Raw genomic sequence first — 26,385 nt, 5'->3', positions numbered from 1 at the left:
ATGTTGAAATTATGTCTAGAAACGTAATATTTCAAAGGTAGATAATTAAAAGACAATCAGTTATTGCAGAAATGTGGGAATATAGTTATTAATTAACATAGCTATGAATTAATTTAACAAACCATGTGGAAATTTAACTTGCTTTGTATATTGGTAAATCTAAAAGGCTAAAGGATTATTTACATAATAACAATTCTCATCCAACTATTTAACGTAAATATATTATATTGTACATATATACATGTACAATGTACATATATTGTGTTTAGACGCAACTCCGTGGAAGGATGTTTGAAGTAAATGCTTTATGATTAAAATGAAATTGATGGTCCTCGTGGATATTTTGTATATATTTATACATATATACATAAACACAGTAGACGTTTTTAAATTATTGAGTGGGTTATTGGCTATTATTAACTCATTGATTCGTAAATGTATTTAATATAAATATTGAAATGCCTTTGTATCTCGTAAACATTTCGCTCTATGCAGTTGTACCTCGAATATTATAAAACGTCGAATTTTTTTTTTATTCCATTTGTTATTTATTACAGGTTATAATATTGAACGCAACAATACGTTTATGGCAATGGAGATGTAAACATGGGGGAACGACAATACATAAGAAGTCACCGACACAGTTGGTGGCCACCGAGACCGCCATGGATAACATTGATGTTGGTGTCATTATTAGTTAATTTGGCGTACACTTCGATAACCTGTGGCCCGGGTATTAAATCAGCTGGAGGTAAGAATACGAATTGCTTTTAAACATTTAGTTGTTAAATATCTTAGTAAATAATGGTTATATAATAACACTATTAATTGCAATGCAAAACTATAAAACTATAATATTATCTGACAAATTATGGTGTCTTCGTCTATACTGTTATTCGTAATATTCTCAGCTATATGAAGCATACCTATTATATTATTACTGTAGCGCCAGTTTCTCTTGGCAAGATACCAAATTGAACTCTTAATTAAGAACGCTTCATCTAATTATATAAAAAACCGTAAAAATAAAAAAAATAACAATTATGTACTTAAATAAGAATATAATTATCGCGCTATGAAATTCATATAAAATGTAATGGGTTTAAACTTAAAAAAATAATAATTTATGATGTATATAATTTCATTCTTTTTTATAAAATAATGTAGCCAATGTAGGTATACAATAATTATAAATCGTAGTTCGAATTTCGGCAATACATTTAGCCGCTAATATTGAAAATATTAAAGTTTAAAGTTGCAATGTATTGTTCAACAGCCTTCACTAAATGTAACATAATAAATTAATTTAAAAATAAACCACGACACTATTGATGTATACTGCTATGAAATATACTAGATATCTGAGCCCGACTATAGATTCCTTTAATGTACAAATATTGTAACTGATACTTCTTATTTAATCACATAGAGGTGACTTATAAGTCAGCTATAACCTAAAAATGAACTTCAAAATCTTTTATTTCGATATAATTTAATTTAGTACCTTAACTTACAAGGTGTTTTATGCACAAAATGTATACACGTGTATTTAAATTGTTCAATACAGTTTTTTATGTGCTTAGCAATGCAAAAGTAAAAGAGTTGAAAATATTGATTTTTTTTTTTTTTTAGTGAGCTTTATTTTTTGCATTCATTACAAATTGTTCTCAATATTTTTTATCGGTGCCATTTAAAATATTATACCTCTTGAATGAGAGAAAAGACGGCCGTTTTAATATTTCATTTTTTCTAATAAATCAATTAATTTTGAATTTATTAAACTTTTAAGGAGATAGGTGTTGCTTTTTAATTTAGGACAATCCAATAGTATAATTATTAAACATAAACTTTGTAATCTTTAGTATCATCATTGTTTTAATATTGATTTACCAACACTTACAAAAACCATTATCATAAAATATTACAATAATAGTATTACCTACATTAGTTAGTTATATAATGTAAAAACTATAAAATATCTGTACTAAATATAACCAAAAATAAAAATATAACATTTTTTTATACCAGTGTTGTAAAAATAATAATACTGCAAACAAAATAAGCCTTTTATCAATATTATACTAAGTAAATATTATACAACATGTGATTTTTTAAATCAAATCTCTAGGGAATGCAGTATCTCAAAGTCACATATTGATATTTATCGTAGTATATAATACTAGATGATAAGTAATAATTAATAACTAAAATAATGTGACACACTGCTGTTTTTTGTAATACACAATATTTTAGTTGATATTAACTCATTAATATTAAATTTTTTAATGGTAACGTTAAAACAATTTTAATTTAAATACGGATATGCGCTTTCTTACTGATGGTTCTAATTATTTTATTTACCTTAAAAATACAAGTATCTAAATTGTTTTAATGTCATCACTCATCATATTATTAACATAGAAATTGAGTATAAATTAGTAGCTATAAAATATGTTTGCACTATTTATACTCGATGGTACTTTATTATACTATAATATTATTATACTGATACATCACATTTCTTTAAATTTTATTTATCGACGAATAATTTCAACAGATTTTTGCCTTTATTATGATTTTAGATAATTTTCAGATATAGAATCGGTTGATTCCTTACGTTTAGTTATTTTGTTTGTTTTACTATAGTGCAACTGCGTGAGAAAAATATCTTCTTGTTATTGGTGCTTGTAAAAGTGACAACGTCGTGTGTCCGACTACGACTGCACTATAGCCAGAACCTCGGATAAAAAAATGTTTAAAAAAATATTGAAACCATTAGCTTTTGTAGTTTATTGCAAACTAAAACATCTAATACGTAGTACTTGACAGCACCATTTAAATGCGACCAACTGGCTGGACTAATGGCTTATTTTTACTACTTTGGCGTATGACACTAATTATCTATATTCTAATTTTAACACTACAATATTATTATTGTACAATATATTTTATAACGTTTCTAATCTGCTGCGGATAGCATGACGAGGTTCTCTTTGTTTGAATTTTGGCGTGGTCGAATTGCTCGAATGATAATAATAAAAAAAGCATCGTGGACATCACGAAATTGAAATAATTAGAAACGCCAATTTCAAAAACAGTAAAAACTATTCGTCACTAAGTATGTCAATTGGGATGTGAATGGTTTACAAGAGATTTTTTTTCGGAACTGTTTCGTTCGGATATTGAGTGTGCCTGGTCAGCACGCTCTGCTTGACACTCGCAGTTCTACGAATTGCGAATACTACTGTGCGCAACAACAACTTCGAATGGTCTACATCATTTTAGCTTTTATAATTAATAATGATGATTGATAAACGCCAAACATTAATATTAACTTATTTATCTTTTACTGCCGGTCAAATTCACGATGCTGACACCAATATATTTTGTCTGTAAATGAAAACTCACTCGGAAAGCTATAGGTATACATAGGTATAAGTACTGGTTAAATTCGTGTACTTACACCTACTTAAAACTTGCATCATAAATACGTTTTGTTAGTCTCGTCTTATTTTTTATAATTGTTGATCTGTAGCATGTTCATTTTTTATTTTAAATTATTATGGACGTAGGAAAAAAGGTTATTTCGACACCATAATATTTTTATTATCCCGTTGCTTACCTAAACTATTATTACTGATTATTATATTAATATATAATACATATTATAGGTTATTTTTTCATAAATTAGCGCAAAATTTTGTCATTTCTTACGGTTACGATAATTTAAAGAATTTTAAAGAAAAAAAAATAGCCAACTAAATAATTGAAATAAGATATAGCATTTTAATTATTACGTAAACTGAGGGCCAAAAACGAGAGTCCCAAAAAGTGTTGCCGACCGTGATAATTTATAATTATAATATATTGTATACCAGGAAAAAAGTAATATTTTAAATTTAGTATGCATATCCATTAGATCAATTGTAGTTCTGCAATAGTGCAATATAGTTTGCATATTTACGCTATGCGCATGCACACCTAACGGTTGATATGACGAGTTGTAGCCGAAAAAATATTTCTAAATAAATTTCAAGCGTTTTTAAACTTATTATAATCTTGTCATTTTATTGAATTAGTAGTCGGGTATTTAATATAGAAATACGTATTATCTTAAAATTAATTTTAATATACATACTTATTATTAATGTGTAATTATTTGCAATTATTATTATTTTTTATTAAATAAATAAAAACTATAAATGCTTTTCTTTGTATATTATACTTTATTTACAAAGACAATTTGTAATTAGAAAATATAATTTACATTTTTTAATTTAGTATGTTTTGCTCGATTATCGACGAAACCAATATTCAGATCCACCTATCCATTAAATGCCTTTATTCTAATGTAATGTGTGTGCGTGTTAATCACAATGTGGTGTTGATAATTTTAGTAACCGTTCCGAGAGGCGACATTGTCATTGAATACGGCACCGGAGTCCCCTTGGAAATCACGTGCGTTTTAGATCCCGATAATGAAAAAGTGCGAAACCTGTTTCGGAATGATACCGCTGACGGCGGTGAAGCTACTACGCCGAGTCAGCGGATCATGTTCTACAAGAACGCCGAACGCGTGTCCAGACAGTACATGACAATTATCAATTCAACGGCGGCTCAACTACACATATCCGATCCGCCGGCTGGCCGAGATACCTATTATTGCACGCTGTTACTTAACGAACAACTGCGTCCTAATCACGACTACGATAATAGCAGCGATGCACAGTTATCCACGCAGTCTAGCGATTCGCCGACGTTTCCCACCCAGCCGCCGACGAGTTTGGAAACCAGTGGACCCCCTTCGCTGGTATCGCAAGCATCCGAGGTCGGGGTGTGCCTCAACAGCGTTGCCGTCGGATGTGAGTACTCCGTTTTTTTTTTTTTTTTTTTTTTTTTTTTTTTTTTAATTATGAATAGTATTTTAGTAATTATTTGTAATAAAAATCGTTGTAAACCGTAAAAAAACTGTATAATACTGTATGTGTACGCGTGTTCCATTGCGAAAATTAATTTCATATGAATTTCAATCAAAATTCCGACAGCGTTTTTAATGTTTAAAAATTGCTCGGGATTAAAATTTATCGGACGAGATGGCAGCTATAATAATAATATTAAATACACCGATTATTTAAATAAACTTTCAGCTCAGGATGAAATATTGCAGTTCAAGTTTATTGTATAAGTACTGCAGTAAATACAAATATTTTACTGTTTTATTGTAGTTGAAGTGCAATCGTTCAAACTGTTATTTTCTTATCATTAGTCGAGACTGATATGTCTTCTTTGATTGATTATTTAATTCTAATTATTTATCTTAATTTTGTTTTTCTCGAGTTAAGTGGATTATTAGCATTATTAATATAAGCCAAACACTTCGCTATTTTCAAGTACATTGTTTTATTTTAAGAGTTTTTAAATAATTGTTATACACACAACACACTAAACATACGGTGAGGTTGTATATCCTTTCAAATCTCATTTTTTTTTAAATTTTAGTTCTTGTAATTTATATATTTGTGTAAATTATACACATACCTACTACCATTGATTATACATAGTGAATACATATATGTAATATAATCAATACTACCTATACAGAAATAACAATTATTTTAATATTTTAAATATATTGTTTTTTAGATAAGCCGGCTATAATTACAAATTTTTCTTGTATATCTGATAATTGGGTAAGTTTGACATGTAATTGGACCAAACCAGAGAACCCAATTAAAACATCATACAAGTTATTCTTCAGATTACCTGGTCGTGCTGGGGGCAGGTAATGTATAATAGTAATTTATATAGTTAGGGTTAATAACTAAACTATTTTTTTCCTACATTATAAAGAATCTTTTTTTTTTTTTAGAACTATTATAAATTGTCCTAAGGATTCAGATTCCAGAGAAAATACTTGTTATTGGGATTTCTCTACTACACCAATATATAGACAACCATACGAATATTATTATTTTACACTAATTGGTGATAACATATTGGGAAACTCAACTACGACTATTCGTTTTCATCATTATGCTAATGGTATATTACATAATACTGCTTACATTTTATTTAACTATGAAATACAAATGTGTTGTGTTAAAATAATAACTGTATATATTTACTAAAAAAAAAAATGTTTTTATGTTTGATTTAGTTATCCCCGCGAGCCCTATTAATATTACAGTGGTAGATAAAACTCAATCTAGTGCCATGCTAAGGTGGTCTGTAGGCACAATGACAGCCTTTCCACGAGAACTAATTCATAAGATCGAATATAAGTCTCAATGGGATTCCAATCCTGAACATTGGCATGTAAGTGCTCGTGCATTTTCCAATAAAAATAACAATTATACTAGGGTAACATTTATTTTTCGCAGTCCGTAAATGTAAGTGATGTTTGTAATTCGTCATCAACGTCCAATCACACCAGTTCTTATTCAAATTGTCGAGAACGTGACACAGACTATTATTATTTTAATGTAACCGATTTAAAATACCCGTTCACGCATTACGATTTTCGAATATATGTACGTTCTTCAGTTGCTCGTGGGGAGGACAAATGGTCTCCTCCTGGCTGTATAACTTTGAAAACCAAGCCTTCGAGTAAGTTAATTTATATATCTATATCGTTACGCGTAGTTTGCACAATATGATAATAAATTCGATTAAACTTAATCATTTAAATAATATCTATTTTTTCCTTCAATAATATAATTTAATTAATGTCATAATATTTTATAATGCCTATAGTACCTAGAAGACCTCCTCGAACTGATGTAGGAAGCTTTGAGTGTGTAACGTCACCTGTCGATAAATCCAAAAGAGACGTGTTTATTTATTGGCAGAATATTGATGACAACGAGAAATGTGGTGAATCGTTTGAGTATCGTGCTTACTATACTACCACAACTTCAGATAATAAAACCCTGTTAGTACTATTTTTCAATCTACTTATTTATTTTAATTTATTACTGAATTAATTTTTGAATTTAAACTTGTTTCACAATACAGTATTCACCGCAGTAACGAAACATATAAGAATTATGCCAAGTTTGAAGGACTCAATACCGACATCGGATACAATTTTACTGTGTATTCATCAAATAAAGAAGGTTTATCAACCGAGTATTCAACAATTTTTGTTCCCAACGAATCAGACAGTAAGTACACAAATGTAATTTAAAATTGTTTGAGTAAGTTTTAATGTTGACTGTGTTATTAGAACTTGACGAACCGTTATCGTTTACAAAAATGGCATTTGATGAACGAGGTGTATTTGAACTTTCGTGGAAAAATGCTAGTAGTCAAAAATCATTAGCAACTAATCAAGTTAATGATTATACTATATTTTGGTGTGAAAATGATAAGGACCGTCCATACCAGTGTAATGTATGTACAATTTATTAAATATATATGGGAATGGGTCACATCATATTCGAATGCTATTTGATGATAATACAATTATTATTGTATTTGTTATTTTCTTCATACTACCATTCTATACTTTATTTTATGCTATTATACATTATTTGACAAACTTACTAATATTACACTTTTTTTTATTACCATTTATATATAAGTTAATTTACATTGATACCTACTTTTATTAAGTTAAGTCGAAACTTGTATACTCACATTATTTCGTCATCTTGCTAATGGGTTTTATATAACCCGTTTATTTATAAAAACAAATAAATAATCATAAAACAATAATTTTAGTAAGCCGAACGTAAATAATCTAAGTACATTAACATGTATTGTTTATTGACTTTAGTTAATTAAGTTAATCAACTATTGAGTTATAAATTGATGGCAAACAAACAATATACCTATTTTACTCTAGAAGTTAAAAGTTAATTGTGAAAAAAGTATTAAGAGGATGACAAAGCACTTTGTTTTTTCTGTGACTCATGCATGACATAGTGAATTGGTGTTCAATAGAACCAATCCGGTATTGTTAAGTTAAATATTAGAGTTAATCGAACTATTATCTAACTTTAAGATAAGGAAATTATCTTTGTCTATACGTTGACTTTTTTACGATAATTCAATTTTTATATCCGCAAATTAGGAGTATATAAAATATTACAATTTAAAAATGCAGAAAAATTGAATTATCGTAAACATCCAAAATATGAATATAATATATATAATATTATTAACTTAAAGTTTTATTATAATATGTTAGTTCACATAAATATTAATAAGCTTACAAGAAAAAGCTGATTCTCTGAACGTAAATTTGCCATATTTCGCACGGGTCAAAGAGAAAAAACCAATAGTGCCCTGACATCCTCTTAACTTAACACAATCAAGAATAAGTTGATTAATTTTTTTTCAAATTACCACCCTGCAAGTTACAAAAATCGATTTTTTTAAATAATACGAAACATTTTGTTAAAATACATTCTACTAGGTATACATTTATATCGGCATATGCATACTAGCAGCTAAAGATGTTTAGACAATTATACGTTTTGATTAATGAATAACATTAATTTTTTCATTTTATTTAAATCACAGTTATAAAAATCATCAACATGATTTTAACTTAACTAAAGTTATTTTTATAGACACTTGAACTAGTTGAGTTAAAAAACAAAAAAAATAACAAATTTTAACTACTTCAAATTTTTAAACATATAATCCCCACCCCCAAAAAAAAAAAAAAATAATGTTTATATTTATAATTGTCATCAAATGTGATTTTTATGTACAGGGTTATATGAATTGGATGCATATACCAAGTTCAGAATCTTGCTATAATATTACTGTATCAGATCATATGAAAATTTATCAATTTGCCATAAGCGCTAACAGTCAAAGCACACCAAAGACTGGTGTTACTAGTATTTATCAACCCACTTATACTAGTAGTGGGATGGTATGGGCATCATGTACAGTACTACATAATAAAAGTATAAACATTAATAATTTATTTTATTCGTTAAGTTTCTAATGTATAGATTTGAATACTGTATTTATACATTTTTTTTTAATTAGTCGTTGGAAAAATAAAAAATGTTTGGATAAATATGATTGGCTCGACATCTATGGAATTGAGATGGAAACTCGACTGCTCTGACAGAATAGGCGCAATTCTAGGATTTCGTATATTTTACTGTCCTGTAGTATCCATAAATAATTCTGCGTGTAAAGGTAATAGTATTTATTTATCTTATTTATAATATTTATTTTGTTCTGGTTATGTATTATAGTCGGTAGAAAAAAATATTAATCATTATGAATATATTTCGAAGTATTTAAATATAAACTAAAGTAAAATTGTCGTCATTAAACTCTTATTTCTACAGTAGTAAAAGAAAATATTTAAATAATTGTAGTAGGAAGTGAACATATCTCACTATAATTCAACTATGAAAATACATATCTAATTAGTTAATGATATTGATTATGAAATATAAAGTTTTGTCTTGAAAATACTTATTATTTTAATGTATACTATTCTATAGGTAGTTTGATATATTTTATTTTTGTATTAATTGAATAATTGGTTGATGTATATTGTATAATTATTGAATTAAATTTAAATTTAAACTTTTAGAATAATAATTCTATAATAAAGTTATATTATTACGTAATATAAGATGTGAAATTAATTATTTTTTTATTTGTAAATTATATTTTAGAACCTATGTTAAATAAGACTGTTAGTGGTGAGATGGCACAAGATAGCAGAGGAATAGCAAGCATTACAGATCTCAAATCATATACTACATACATGGTTACCATTGCATTGATCACTAAACATGGCGAAGGATTACATAGCGATCCTTTGCTCAACACCACTCTAGAAGGAGGTATATTTTTGTATTTGGCATATTAGTAGTTCTAATTCAATTTTCACTATCAGAATAATTGTATTCATATTTATTAATTAATGATGTTTAATACTTAGCACCCGACATTCAAAACCTTATTATAAATGTCACGAGTCTGACCAATACGACCGTCTCTCTTCAGTGGTCGCCTCCTAAATTCACGAATGGTATTGTCCGTTACTATCATATTTATTATTATTTGGACGATGTATTACAGCAACAGGATCTGATTGATTCATTCGACGAACAACAGGTCATAAATGAACAACGTCGTGTTACAGTTCATGACACAAAGGTTAGCATTTTAATTTATATCTTAAAACATGTCAATATTTATTCTTCATAACATTTTAAGAAAAAAATAAAAAAAAGTATTTAATAACAAAAATAATAAAATAAAATAAATTGTATGTTTAGTGTCGTCTGGAACACCTTGAGAGTTATAGAAGCTATACAATTACCATTACAGCATGCACAACAGTTTGTTCAGAGCGCTCACTTCCCATAAAAGTGCGAACAGCTGTAGGACGTGAGTTAAAAACTTTAAAATCATATCAATACAATTCAATGTTATATATACATATTTATATATAGTGCCAGGAAGGGTTCCTCAACCAACATTAAATTACGAAAACAGCACTAGGGTAGCTGTGTCTTGGCAGAAACCCGTGAAACCGGCTGGTCCAGTGGATTATTATGAATTAATTGTAGCGCATCATAGTGGGCCCACAAATTCACAACAAACTACTACAAATGGCGGATCGTCTTCACCCACCGCTTTAGCTTCCACTCAAATACAAGAAAATCCTAACAATTACTACTACCGCAGCAATTGTAAATATCATTGTACTCAATTTTAGGTTTATTCATAAAATTTAATAATTTTTTTATTATTATTCACCTAGCAAACGTGTTTCGTGTGCCTGTTCCCGATTGTAATAATGAACAAGATAGGGGTCAACAAACGTTTTCATTTGCTGTAAGAGCTGTGAATAACAATCCACTGGATCCTCATACGCCATATTATGGTCAATGGTCGACTCCAGGGTCGGTCAATTGTGTGTTGCCAGGTAATTTTTAATGAACAATTTCTTTTAATATATTTAAAATTTTCACTGCGACGATATTTAATGAATTATTAAAAATATAATGTGCTTATTTATAAAAATGTATAAAAACCAACATTTAAGCAAATATCAATTATTTAAACACTATGATATTGGCAATAATAACATGTAGGTATATATTTCGAAATCATAAATCTTAAAATTAATAAAGTTTTATATATTTTATAATATTTGAGAATAGGTATCTTATAGCTGAATACAGTATTGTAAAATTTAAAATGATTAACAGATATTTACAAAGATGCAAACATCAAAACTTAAAATAACGTAATATTGTTTAACAAACTATTATTCTAAATGCTAAATACATTTTATATAAAACGTACAGTTTTGTTCCGGAAACATTGACTGATTCAAAACGTCCACCATTAAGTTTGAAAAAATAAAATTACTCTCATTATTGAATTTCTTTTTTTCTTTTGTTAATGTCTATTTGAACGATACATGTTCAGAAGAAGTTATTGATCTTACAGCAATTGTTTTACTATTGGTAGTTTAGTAGTTAGTACCTAAATAGATTTTTTTTAAGCATTTATTTTTATAAGTGTTCCAATATTTTTAGACTCGAGCAGAACGATAAGTATATAAATTTTATGTTTAAGATGTTATCATTTGTTTATTTTCTCTGAAGACAATTTTCTAGTAATTTTTGGAATCGATAAAAGTAGTTCATGTACAAATTAAAAACTATAATACATGGTCATAGTAATATTTATCATAAAGTTTTAAATCGGAATCTTGACGACATTCATCAAAATCGAAAAAATTGCAAAATTAAAAAATTTTGTTATTGAAAATTCTTACTTGAATTTTGAAAGTTTAATTCGAGGTCCCTCATAACAGTTGCTATTACTTCCTAATAGTGATCTAGTACTTGAATATTATAAGTAATTAATATTTTTTTTTCGAATTGTACGTTTTGTAATCAGAAAATTTGGTAGATATGTGTTTCACTTATTAAAAACAACGATACCTATTTTAATCATTATGAATTTTAAATTAAATTTATAAAAGTATGATATTTTATAGTAAATAAGTATGTTAAAAATTGTTAATAGCAATAAATCAACCATCCAAAGTGGACTTAGCTTACGTGAACCATCACTTTCTTTGATAATGAAACTTTATATTTATCATTATTTCGTTGTACAATAATTAAACTCCTCTGAAACCTGTTACAACTTAAAATAACCTATAACTTCGAATTATATTTGAAATAAAGTTCCATTTTCAATAAAAATAAATTTAAGCTTTTTTCTGGTTAGTAAGTAATTATTATTATACATTGCATATGGTGAATATAATAATAAATATAATATTATTAAATTAATTATAATATAACCAAAAAATACAATATTATACAATAAATAATAATAAGTATATGAAAATAATTATTCGTAATATCTTCACAGTACCATAATTTTTATACAGTAGTGTAGCCTCTTTATTAATAGATGTACCAATTTTATTATAAGGCGATAATTTATTTAATTTTATATATCTAAAAATAGACACATATTGTTATGTCGTTAGTGGGACGAATGAAAAAACTTTACGGGTCGTTGTGATGACTTATTTTTTATTTATATAATATACTATATAGGATGTACACGATACACTAATAAAAAAGTTGTATATTGTTTTAATTTCGTGAACCGTCCGCAAAAAGAATAGGGTCTGGGTCGCCGATCCACATCATGATTCCGCGGGGCATCGCTTCAGTGTATTGTTATAATAGTACCAATTCTGGCTAGTCAGTTTCGTCCTATAATATAAACCTGGGTTGAGATGCAAAGGCACTTACTTTTTTCCGGCTTTGGCCTAGGGCTACTCGCTACATTTAATTTACGTGGTATGTATCGGTGTAATTCCGACAATAGACCCTTTTTGTACTATAAAACGTATGTAAAATGTCACTACGTGTAATATAAATATATAATATTAATTTAAAACTACTCATAAATATATTTTATTAACAAAACATTTAAGTACACCTAATATTTGATTGACACAGAAATAATAATGTAAATGAACAATAAAAATTGTTATGTTGTTGGTTTTTGTTTTCATAATGTGTAAATTTGCTCATTTATTTAATTTTGATTAGTTAATTTAAAAGATTTTAATTACAACAAGCATTGACAAATAAAGTATAATTTAAAACTGCAAAATATCTTGACTTCAAACATGACTAATTTAATTATATCATTCTTCTTAAATTTAAATTAAGTACTTTCACATTTGTTGTTAATCGAGTGCATTAATTATTGCATATTAACGCTTTCACATTCATTATATTTATATATAAAATTAATCGTCTCGAAGTACATTAAACCCCAGTCTTCAATCATCTGCAGCCTCAACTAAACAGTTTTTACGACAAATTTTAAATTGCCCTAGAAGTTATAGTTTGAAGACAATTTATCTGTTTGCTGCATTATTATAAAGTACCCTAATAAACGAAAGGGTAGGTTTTATTTTTTCACAGTTATGGAGATATATATTTTTTATTTTTATTATTTAGAGCAACAATTATTCAAATGCTTTTATGTGAGCAAAAAGTAAATACCAAGTTCGCAATATACTTATTACGTTAGATATAAATATTAATAAAACGAATTCCATGTAAGGTAAACTATTATACTATTTCAACGTATAATAATTTTACTCGACGGTTGAAAAACAGACTCAACATTGTAAAAATTTACAGTTTTAGAATTTAGGAGATTAAAAATAAATTCGATTGTAGACTACACGATAAACAAAATTATAAAATAAACAAATAAGGAACAGACAAACCATACACTCTCCGAACATGCAATATAATATAATGTATCCTATTATTAACACAAATCAAATTAAATATACGTGTTATAAACTTATAATTTATTAACTAAGCAATTACACAATGTAAAATATAACGCGTATATATTTACCATTTTAAATATATTTAAAAAATTAAAATTACTTATTACTTTTTGTTGGATCGTCTCCAAAGTCGCATAGATGCCAGGCTGTTGTTACTGTAGGTGTTTTCCTAGTTATTGCTAGCTTAGAATAAAATTGTTCAAACAACTAAATAACATTAAAATCCATTAAAATAACTTATCTCAAACCCTAAAAAGAAATATGTAATATTAATTTTTATAATACCTATATTATAATTTTGTACTATTTCTGACCTTTTAAAATATATCAATATAAAACATATATAATTATGTGGCTTAATTATCTCTACTAAATTATCGAAAAATAGGAACGTACAAACGGACACAAGCACGCTCCACTTCGTAAATACTATACTAAACACGTTTGGGTTGGAAATTAATTATTTACAATCATGACAAAATTATTTTGTTTAAAAAAAAATATATTAATGGCAAATGGAATATTGCTATATTATATCAATGTATCATATTCTGATATTTAAAAGCGAATAAAACGCCGTCTTAATGATTATTATTATTATTATTTTAAGTATATAATTTAACACAACTAGTGTTTATATAGGTATTAAGCTATTCCTGTCCCATTTTAATGTTATATAATCTAGTAATAAAATATTTTTGGATTATAATTCATTAGAAAATAAATAGTTATTTACATTTATAATACTTTACTGCTTAATAAAACGTAATTTTAAAATATATCTCGAAACAGACATAATATGAGTAGTCGGTTTCTCAGATCTCTAAGTAGTACATTGTGTATCTTACTTAAAAGTGGTCATATCATTTTCCAAATACTTTCATTGTCATATTGACTAATTACTATTTGATTTTTTTTCTCATTCTCTAATATGTATTATTTTAACTTTTATAATAATACGTATTTAATGCCCATTAAAAATTAACCAATATCATAATTCATAATATTTAAGTCTTAAGATATAATAAATATACTTGTATTAAATTTATTTTATAACCATTATAAATTATAATACACCTAACAAACTACTTACATTCAATCGTTTTTGTGTTTTTATTTTTATTTGTACTTATACCATATTATAATGCAGTGAATATTGTAAACGTTATCGGGTTATAATATTGTTGTAACATAATTGTTTTTTCACTATATTATTTTTCTCTATAACTAAGTTATTGTGGTTTTTTCCTTAGGTCTTCCTCTAGCGCTTCATTTAGTCATATGGTCATGTTTGTTCATCGTTTTGTCCACTGTTTCCACTTACTGGGGTAACAGGTAAATTTCATATGTACAAATAATACTTATTATATTGTTTTCAGTATCGTTTAACTTTAATATTATTATAATGTATATATTTTTTTTTCGTAAGACTTTGGAGAAAATACAAAGTGATGCATAACGTAGAAGTAGTTCTACCACCCACGTTGAACATCAATTTTAAATTTGTAAGTATTTGTCTATACTCTATATTATTATATGCATTGAAACTTTCGTTAACGTTAGGTATTCTCTGTATTAACTTTTTTTATTTTGTGCTGTCGTGCGTTCTAATAAAATGTATTACTATTGTATCATATTCACTCTGAATAATTACTAAGAATAATTTAAAACTGCTTAAATTTGTAAGGTAGAAAATAAGAAAATTATCGGCTTGGATGCGGTTAACACAAATTTATATAGTTACTTACTTTATACTTATTTACCAACAGTATTGTACCGCTTTAAGAAGTATAACACAAAATTCGTATTTGTGGTTCGTCAAATATATTTTACCCGGCAAAATGTCGATAGCAATAATGGTTATGGCAATATAGGTAATAATTATAATGGTATACGGTCCCTGCAAATTACTGCCTTCGAAAGCTTTTCACGGCATATCGCGACCACAAGCCAAACAATGAGGGTGGTGTATACTTAATTATTATAGTTTTGCCAAAGCATAGTAATATTTAAACAACGACAGCGATATAATTACCGTCATTTTACTTCCATAGTTACCTATGCATTTCGACAACGCGCTTCGTTCGTACTATACCCTCTTCCACTGATAGTGATAAAACATCGTCTATACGTATTACGATGATTTGTCTAATTCAACTCGCCCATCAACGCTTTATTTTTTCATACAGTATTTTTAACTCCGTTCACGAAAGTTTCTCGTCATTGTGTTAAATTATCGTTATGATTTTATATTAATCACACGCCAACCTGCTACAGGACCATTACAACAACTTTGGTGAAAACGTGTTGGACTCGGGTCAACAGTATTACGTGGAGGACGGTCACATTATTTACGAAAACGCTCCGACTGACATTGATGCCACCACTATCGCGTTCTACAACGGAAATTCGTCAGGGTCTAATCGCCGCAAAAACAGCAGCGTCAATGCCAGTGCCGAGCGTCTGCCGTCGTCCCGGTGGAGTCCCGCGACGGCTTCGACAACCATTACAGTGGCCGACGACGACGACTCTTCGTCCAGCAAACATCAAGTGAATACATTATTATTATTATTATTATTGCTAGATATCCTCCAGACTTTATCGTATACACCGGGAAATACACTGTTGAATATCCCTATAAAATACAGTTAAGCACTGATAATTGGCAAAATATACTCAGATGCTCAATCTCAAAAGCAACCGCTTTAAAATTAAAATTTTTTTTTCTTAAATAAAATTTTGAAATGTAAATCAATAATAAACTATGAAAAATATTTTCAAGTTATAAATTATTAAAAAAAATATGTATACTACTTTTGTATAAGTTTAATAACATAATATTTTTTTTTCGATTTTTTTAAAAAAAGTTATTGAAATACGAAAATCATGGTCAAACAGAACAATTTAAAAAATGTAGTTGTAATATATTATTATGTCCGAGTAGAAAAATAGAAATTTAGAATAAAATTCGATAAAAACTTATTACTTACTACCCACAATTATAATTGGAAATATATCGATGTATTTCTAATATATTTCCAACAAATTATGGCTATATAATATTATACTATAAGAGTGTGGGATGGCTTGGTGGTCATAATTCTAAACATGTTTCAAAATCATGATTCCGTATTTCAATATAGACTTGTACTCATAACACGTTACTTGACCGCATGTCATTATAGTACGTACCTATACATCTCATGATGTGACCGATGAAATGCTTTTTGTCATTTGACAGCTCTACTTAATTATTGTTGTGGATTTGTTTAATTTATAACTGGTATATATACTAGAGGATATTTGCAGGTCAATTACGTTTGCTTTACTAGATCTGTCATTTAAATTAATCCGTCTCAATACATAGGTTTTTTTCACTGTACATGATTAAATCCCCAAGATAACGTCATTTGTTGTTGGAAACAATATTCAAAATCCTCACTGTCCAAATAAACGAATCGACAAACATCCAGGATTATTCCATAAATGTCCCTTAATTTATTAGTCTAAATAGTAAATATAAATTGAATGTATAAAATTCGAGCATTATCTCTCTGGATGTATTATACCCGTATTTTACATGTCAAGGTGTATTTATTATATTTATTCTTACAAAAATAACAATTAAACTTTTATTTTGATCATTTATAAATTTAAAATTATTTCACAGGTTTCTTTACACAACAATGTGCGAATTATGATGATTAAAAATATTAATAATAATATAGTACCATTTTATACAAAAAAAAATGAGGATAAAATAAATTTAAATTTGTTAGTGATTATAGAACGGTTTATAAATATTTAAGTTAAAATTTCAAAACATATTTTTTTTTTAAATTACAAAGGATACCTTATAAGTTAAGTTTTGCTTATTGCAATTCATCAGAGATATTGAAAATGCAGTCATATTTTTTTCAGTACAAGTTTAAATTTAGTCAACATTTTATTATTTATGATAGTAGAAGAACAACCTTTCGCAATTGCCTAGCAATTATCATAACATTCAATGCATAGTGAAATTGTAACGAGATTCCAATGATCCTATTTATACAATTATTTTATTATATGTCTGTATAAATATCGCAAAAGTTAATAACAAAATTATTATTATTTAATTTACATGATAAAATTTTATAAAAATCAATTATTTTGTTAAAGTTTAATGCATGTTTTACACACATAATACTAAAATAAATAACTAACGTCTAACAGAAATATAAATATTATGTATATTATCAACTATATCCTTATAGCAATTGAGTAAGATCTGATACATAGTTCCAATTTTTACATACATCAATGAACTCAAATTTAACACATTCACTATCTATTCAATGACACGATGTACACTCGAAATTTACTTTACGAGACAGATTGATTTTCCTAGGTTCTTTTATAATATAATATTAATAATTATAATCGCAATTTTTTACGGTATGTCGTATGATAAAAAAAAAACATAAGTACTTGATTATTGTTTTCTGAATAACAGTTTTTGGTGAACCGGAACAATCGAGATGAATTTTACCGTCGATTATTTTGCATGACAATTGAATTCTATAGAATTATTCTCTAACAGTTAAAGGGTAGTAACTAGGCAAGGCGGGAGAGGTTTAGTTTTTCAACGAAAGAGGGTGTAAACGCAATGGATAATCATAATAAAAAAAAAAAAAAACTAAAATGGTCATTAACTCGTCCTTATTTTTAATGTCGTTATTGACTGTTTACAGCTCATAATGCCATCGTCATCGTTGCCAAAAACGAAGAGCGAGAGTCTTAGCGACGGCAACAGTGTGAAAAGCGAAGAAGAAGTGCTAGAGGCGGTTCAGCCCACGGAACCTGTCATGCCGTTCTTTTCGTTGCCAGCTACGCCAACGATAACACCCATCCCAAAGATCGGCAATACGACGGTGGCGCTATGCGGCAGCAACATCGTCCGCAGCGGTAACGGTTACCAAAGCGGCGCCGGTAACAGCGGTTACCAGAGCACCGGCAAAGGTTACCAGAGCAGTGCTAAAGGTTACCAGAGCAGCGGTAAAGGTTACCAGAGCAGCGATAAAGGTTACCAGAGCAGCGATAAAGGCTACCAGAGCAGCGGTTATGGTTACCGGACCAGTAGTAATGGCTACCAGGGCAGCAACATCTGTCAGGACGTCACGAAAAACCGATTGGTCGGCGACAGTGTTGTTGTTGCCCCTGCGGCGGTCATAAGCTGTTTTGTGGGCGACCAGCGGCAGTCAAATGATAAACACCTCAGTCGGTGTGGCGGTGGTAATTCATCGCCCGCCGCTGATGGTGGAAAAGAATTTGTATTTCCCGCCGTGGAATCTATCATTGACGAAAACCGGTCACACCACGAACAGGCGAGTGAATAATTTTCGCTATGACTTGAAGGTAGCTTTATAAGTTATAAATGTTATAATATTTAAATTGTATATTAACACGTTGTCCTACCCTCCCCCCTATACTACCACTAGGTGCGTACTAGGTGCATTTGAGTCCCGTGCTTGAACGATGAAAAAAATAACTAACTAATTGAATTAATCCGGCATGAAAGAAATATATTCTAATTAAGGGAAAAGCTAAAAATATATCAATCGAATCCACAGATTTATTTTATTTTTATTTTGCATTGTATATATTATGTGAATATATAGGTATATTGTGCATTTTTATAGTTATAGTTGGAATAAACCAACACTATTTAACACTTTTCATTAGTACATTAACCGAATCCAACTGAAAGAAATGATTTCATAACTAAAGAAAACGAAATTATAGTAAAAATGTTGCAGCTGTTATAAATAAAATATATATGACTTAAATGTGTAAAAAGCTTATCGCTAAAGTTTTCACCGATATAAGATAATAAATGTATGTATTATTTATTTTTAACAACTTAATTACACTGTATATTACACATATTTATCAAAGTTGTTGAGTATTCCGAAATTAACAAAAATAAAACATTAATAACTATTTATGTAAATACATTTTTTCTTATAAACTGTCTTACGTTTGTTAAAAGTAAATGAGAAGGAAAATATTATGTTTTTAAAAGTTTGACAGGACTCGGTTAGTATTAAGATATAGACTAAATTAAAGTGTGCTTAAAAAAGCAAAAATTAAATTTAAAGAAGTTTATTGGTGGAACTCATTTCATATGCACCCTTATTAATCACTACCACAATCTCCAACAGTTAACGTTTGAATATTTGCGGAGAATATTCCATGACCTCAAATCTCAGAAATTATGATAGAAATTCGATAAAACTAAATCAATGGCATATATCGATGTCAGAAGATTGTTAAACATAATTCGTAAAAATGTCGAGTATACGTATTATATAATGTTAAATTTCCTCGACTGGAATAGTGTTGCCAGTTGATAATAATTGGCTGTTGTATGTTACGCAATAATATTATGTACCAACTATTGACGTATAATAGCAGTTAAGAATTACTTCCAGTTTCAAAAAATGACATAAATCAGTGATTTTTAGATTATCATGATGATTTAGACTTTTTAGACGACAACTCGTTTGTTGTGGACACAAAAATCATATTTACTAGATTACTGCTCACCTCCATTCCACTCTATAGTCATACTTTATATTTTACGATTTCAAAATTCGGTTTGCATATTATACAATGATTATATGCATACAATTTTATTGTTGATTATAATTTATAAATATGTTTATAGATACTTTTATAAGCCACTATAGCTATCCCCGTGCACTTCGTTACTCGTACAAAATACATCCCTATTAAATTTGATTGCCTAATGCTAACATTTAACGTAACGTGTGTAGAATGTGGATAAATAATATTTTCTAATTTGCGTATGTATGATATTTCGGTCATAACTGTGATACATTACATAGTTGTTCCGTCCAGCGTTGCTTCTTTTTAACCATTTAACAGCAGTATTTTTTTTTTGTCGAGTAACCTAAATTTGAATAACTAATGATTGGTAACAAGAATAAAAAAAAAAAAATAAATATTTTTGTTTGCGTTTTAGCCGATTACTTATAAAATTAATAACTATATTTTGCATTAACTTAATATAGAATCAGAAATAGGTACAAAACTTGTTGTGCGGTGTACGGTGTATCTACTCTTTCATTTAGATCAAAAAAATCAAATAATCGTATGAATAGTTTTAGAGGGCATTCGTGACAAATATTGCCGTTTTCACATTTATTTAGATTATAGATGAAATGAAAAAGTTGTCTTAAGCAAAATATTATTGACCAAAATTTACCTAACCGAATTTGTTCAGAATAATGTACTCATTTTGATCATTGCAATATAATCACTTATAATAATAATATTTTAATTTCTAATGTACTCGGGTCATAGCAATCACGTACGTGATATTACGTCCACTGTATATTATACAATTATTATAAACATTTTATATTGTATAAAATATTTTATTTTGGTACATGGAATGTCTCAAGTACCCGCAAGTTTTTTGTTAGAAGGGGTACAAAAGTTATGTGCAATCCATTATGTAATGTGGAAATAAGACGGCTAGTACTTGAAAAACTATAATACTATAGATTACACCTATCACGAAACAAATTATTAACAATTGTTTGAACTTTGGGAAACATCACATTATTATTATTATTATCAACACTACTGTGCGATACTCTGTTCTAATGTCTACTATAATTAATAAACTTAATTATTTAATGTTGTGAGAATCCGCGATACGTATATCATACTTCATCGTGCAGTTACGTGTGTGTAACGCCAGATAGTAGGTATACCTACAACACGCATGCGGGTTCGATGTCCTCTTCACTATTTTATTTAATAAAATGTGTCATTACACTTATCGCTTCGATCCTTTATAATATAATGATTGCGGTGAAAGTTTAATTGATGACAGCCGGGTAAAAATATAAAGTTGATCGTACGAGGAAAGCTTATTATAATATATACGTCATAATATCGTTCAAGTTGTGCATTGAAACAGCGGGGATTAAGGGATGACGAGTACGTCACAAGTCTACGTGTGCTCTCCGCGATTTTTTTTTCATTAAATATAATCAACTCCCCCCCCCTCTTGCGCTTATTCAGTACCGCGGTGGCGACACACCGAGTGGTGCACGCCATACCTTCCTAGTCGATTTACTCATATATTCTATACGCATCTGGTACAACACCCTCACAGCCTCACAAGTTTTAATGTCCAAAAAAAATTATTAGATTTTTATTTCACAATTTTGATTTATTTTTCGTTTTATTTTTTTATCACAGAAAAGTGAACCGTTGCCTTGTTGCCTCGACAATAAACAACAATCGCCATTGCCACGGCCGCCACAACAACAAAACCGAAACGACGGCTATTGTGGCAAACAAATGATGATTGCAGCGGCCGCCGTTGCCGGTGCCGCCACCAACAATCTTGGCAGAATCAACGGCTGCGAAACGACAACGCTAAGTCAACAGCAACAGCTACCGTTGCCGCCGCTACCGTCCACGCCGCCGCAACAACAAAAACTGCTGCAATCGCCAAAACTGCTGCAATCGCCGCCTCCGCCACCCCCGTCGCCGGCGCAACAACAAAAACCGACGACGGCGACGCTTCATCGCTTCGAGCGCTGCGTACGTCATGTTGGACATGGTGACCGCGGCGGCCGAGAAAAAGCGACTACTCCACATGGGCGGCGGACGAATCGACTACGGTAAACCTGTCGTCGTCGTCCAACAGCCCGCCGTATCGGTGGACGCCAGTTGCGCTACTTCCACTGCTCAAGTATGAAATAATCGCGCTCTGTCTATAATATTATTATGTCTTATGTCTAAAAAAAATAAACACGTTTTTCCGGTTAGTAAGTTATAATAATTACTATTATCATACATTGCGAGGCAATTATTATAATAGTTATTGCATAATGTTATCAAAATCGATAAAAAAAATTTAAAAAAAAAATAAAAAAATGACGTAAAAATATACAATTTTAAGAAATAAAAGTAATTCCAAAATCGAAGTGACCACATAGTATTATAATATAATAATATTATGAATTATGATAAACGAAGGATACCGGCTCCTCTCTCTGCTGTACATATTGTATTATTATTATTATTTTTTATAAAAATATACCGTCACCCTCTCCCCCCCCCTAAGTGTACATAATATTATTGTTTACTTTATAGTTAATTATAATAATTATAGGTTGGTGAATAAATAAACAATTAGATATGCACGCCTAACACACATGAATTTTGTGAAAAATGCTCAATCATTTTTAAAAATGTAGTGTACGTAGATAGTAATAAACAGACGTCTATCAATATGTAATATTATGTTTGACAAATGCCGGGTACGATAAGTGTTATTGTAAAAAAAAAAAGCGATCGGTTATAATAAAAAAAATGTTGAATAAATCATGACGAAATTAATTTTGAAACACGTCCGAATTGATTGAACAATGTGTCAGTGTTTTTTTTAAGTTTATTTTTTAAATGTATTTTCATTAATACCTTAACTTCACTGATCAAAGCACTAATAATAATATACAATTTAATCATAGTTGTAGTTGTTATATAAACTTAATAACTTTCAAAACTTATAGTGATCGTATAATACCCACACTCATAATTATATGTACTGTATATGAGCGTGCGCATACAATTATCACCTACCTTTATTCTTATGGACAAGTAAAATCATTTGTTACGTATAAAAATTGGTATTCGGTGGAGGGTCTCAAATTTTTGTTCTACATTAAGTTAAATAGCGCTCAATTAATTGTGTTCAGTCAACGGTATTAGTACTGTAGTAGTAGTAGTATACACAAGCACTAATTATATGAATTTAAATTATACGGGGTTTTTTTTTATTGTGAGATTTTATATAAGTCTGTTGTCAACGACGGCTTTTGTTGGTCCAATCGTTTTTGACGAAAAGTGAGAGAAACGTATCAGTGTGTTACACATACATACATACATACATACATACATACATACATACATAAAATGTGTTATTAAAGATTTTCTTGTTTTGTACATTGAAATATTGTGTGTTTTTTTTATCTTTTAAAACGTACCTATTGTAATTTGTATTTCTTTAAATGTTTATTGTTTTATAATAACATTATAATTTATTTTTATATTTATTTTATTTCAAGGTACATATTATATATACATAAATATATATAATATATATATATATATTTATAATTCTTTCTTATTATTTGAAATAATTAGAATAGTATTTTGTTTTTGTTTATACTTTATTATTTTATTATATTGTATTTGTATAATATACATGTAATATTGTCATGGTGCCATAAAGATTGATATTAAATTTAATATTGTCTATTTTTTTTTTTTATATATATGATTGTTAACATAAGAGGCTTTACAAATTAAGTCAATAACCTATAATTTAATTTAAACAAAAATTCTTTTTGCAATGGTAAAAACTACTATAGCTAAGAATTTATATTTTACAATTATATTTAATTAGTTTTAACAATATATTGTTACTGGTCTCGAAAAAAGTCTTAGATGTAGTTAGCGCATTATTTTCTCTAATTAATTCTTCCAAAGAGGATAGTTCAAGGTGTATCTGGGACATATGTACTTTGGGCCCCGTGTAGTGTTATGTTATTTATTGAGAGAAGTTTGTACATCGATCAAAAATTAGGGTTTATCCTTGTTTTTTTTTTATTTATACTTGTATGAGGTTTGAATGGCCAATTATTTCTCTAGTCGTGATTGTATAATTTGTTTGACATCATATATGAGGTAATGAATGTTGTTAGATTTGGTTTATAAAAAAAAAAAAAAAACATTTTAATCAGAAAAGTTATTAGTTGGATAATTTTGCCTAAGTCGCTTTCTATGGAGTTACGTTGTATTATGTTTTTGTGTATGCTTTGGTGTCAGTTGAAAACTTTATTTAACATAAAAAAAAGAATGTTTTCATTAAACTTTCGCATAAGAAGTATCAAGTAGGGCAAACCGGGGGCTTTAATATGGTATGGAATAATAAGTATTACGAGTTTCCGAATTATTGTTGGAAATGTAATTTATATAGACCACCTACTAGGAAATGGGTAACATAAGAAGCGAGTTTCGTATCGGTCAAAAGTGAAATGATAATTGGATAATACATTTGTTAATTTTTACTCAAGACTTTTTGTCACGGAGGGATTGGTAGAGGAATTTAAGCATGTTACCAGTTATTTTCCATTTTAAGTACTAGCGCAATGACATTTTTTCGCCAGACTCATATCTTAGACCTTATTATTGTTATTATTATTTTTATTTGTTTATTAATGAAATGTAAGTTGGTGTTATAATGTTTGATTATATTATTATTGCCATATTGATGTTTATAACCCAATTTTAAATATTAAAAGTGTTATATTTATACATGTTGACACGTATATTATAGGTAATATGAAATAATCATAATACCTTTAAACTGCATTACCGTACTTTTGCCACAAGAAAAAATAAAAGATAAATATTACTGTTATTTTGTATTATTCATTGTTTGTGATAGGATTACTTAGTGGAACTTTGAATAATTTTTTTTTTATCGATAATATCAAATTATTATCATTTTTAATATTTTTGTGAATGAATATGTTTCAATAAAATTATACGTTATTCAATGACAATTAATTATATTTTTTTTTTTTTTTGTCCAACTTAAAATAATATTATATTTAACAATATTGAGGACGTTATAAAGGTAATTAATATCTTTATTGTGATACATCAGTTGCAGGAATGGTATCAAATATAATACCTATTACATAGCCTAACCTTTAGAATTAGCTGATAAATAAAACAACTATAATACAACTATACACATGTTATACTCGTAAAATTAACAAATTAACTTAAAATGTGTATAAATAAAGAAACAACATTTTTTAACTTGTATTGAAATTATATATTACGTGCGTGCTATTTATTCTATGCACGTTAAGACTCATGTTATACCTACAGTTAATATTGAAAATTCGTAAGTACATTTTAATAATTGATTATAATAATTTGGTTTGATAACTACAGTAATGACATTTATTTTATATTAAATTGCAAACAATAGCATCACACTCATCTATATCTAACAGAATACAAATTATAAATACATTTTAAAATATACTTTAAATTATGTTAATTGTATATTTTAACATTGGTTTATACATTTAGTGCTCCACTACACATACACTGATTATATTAAATATATACATAATAAAAAAGGTATTTTATTTTATAATTCATTTTACTGTAGTAGATAGTCTATTTATATATGCAATATGTTAATTGTCCAATACCTAAACAACTTTTTAAAATGTATTTATACCTAACTCGACGTTTTATCTATTAACAATTTATAAAATTATATTTTTATAACTTTTTAAATAAAACCTTAATAATGTAGAAATATTTTTAAGAAGTTGTCATTATATTCAACACTTATACCTACCTAGTTTAAAATTAAAATGATCTTTCTGTAGTTATCAATACATAGGTTCAGCTATTATAAATTATAAGAA

General features: G+C 28.4%; 1 protein-coding gene across 1 annotated transcript; it reads left to right on the top strand.

Annotated features, from left to right (window-relative positions):
* Nucleotides 1–606: 606 nt before the first annotated feature.
* LOC113559631 lies at nt 607–22,672 on the top strand. Its single transcript, XM_026965380.1, is given in 22 exon segments — nt 607–751; nt 4,398–4,862; nt 5,644–5,782; nt 5,870–6,042; nt 6,158–6,315; nt 6,381–6,606; nt 6,754–6,931; nt 7,015–7,163; nt 7,226–7,392; nt 8,723–8,921; nt 9,007–9,162; nt 9,654–9,824; nt 9,923–10,140; nt 10,263–10,374; nt 10,440–10,679; nt 10,751–10,915; nt 15,094–15,175; nt 15,270–15,345; nt 16,118–16,390; nt 18,574–19,206; nt 22,118–22,447; nt 22,449–22,672. Coding segments are annotated over 22 exon segments (4,629 nt in total). The 3' UTR covers nt 22,623–22,672.
* Nucleotides 22,673–26,385: the final 3,713 nt, after the last annotated feature.

This window comes from Rhopalosiphum maidis, chromosome 3, assembly GCF_003676215.2.
Source record: "Rhopalosiphum maidis isolate BTI-1 chromosome 3, ASM367621v3, whole genome shotgun sequence".
NCBI lineage: Eukaryota > Metazoa > Arthropoda > Insecta > Hemiptera > Aphididae > Rhopalosiphum > Rhopalosiphum maidis.
This window is presented reverse-complemented; position numbering and strand designations above follow the sequence as displayed.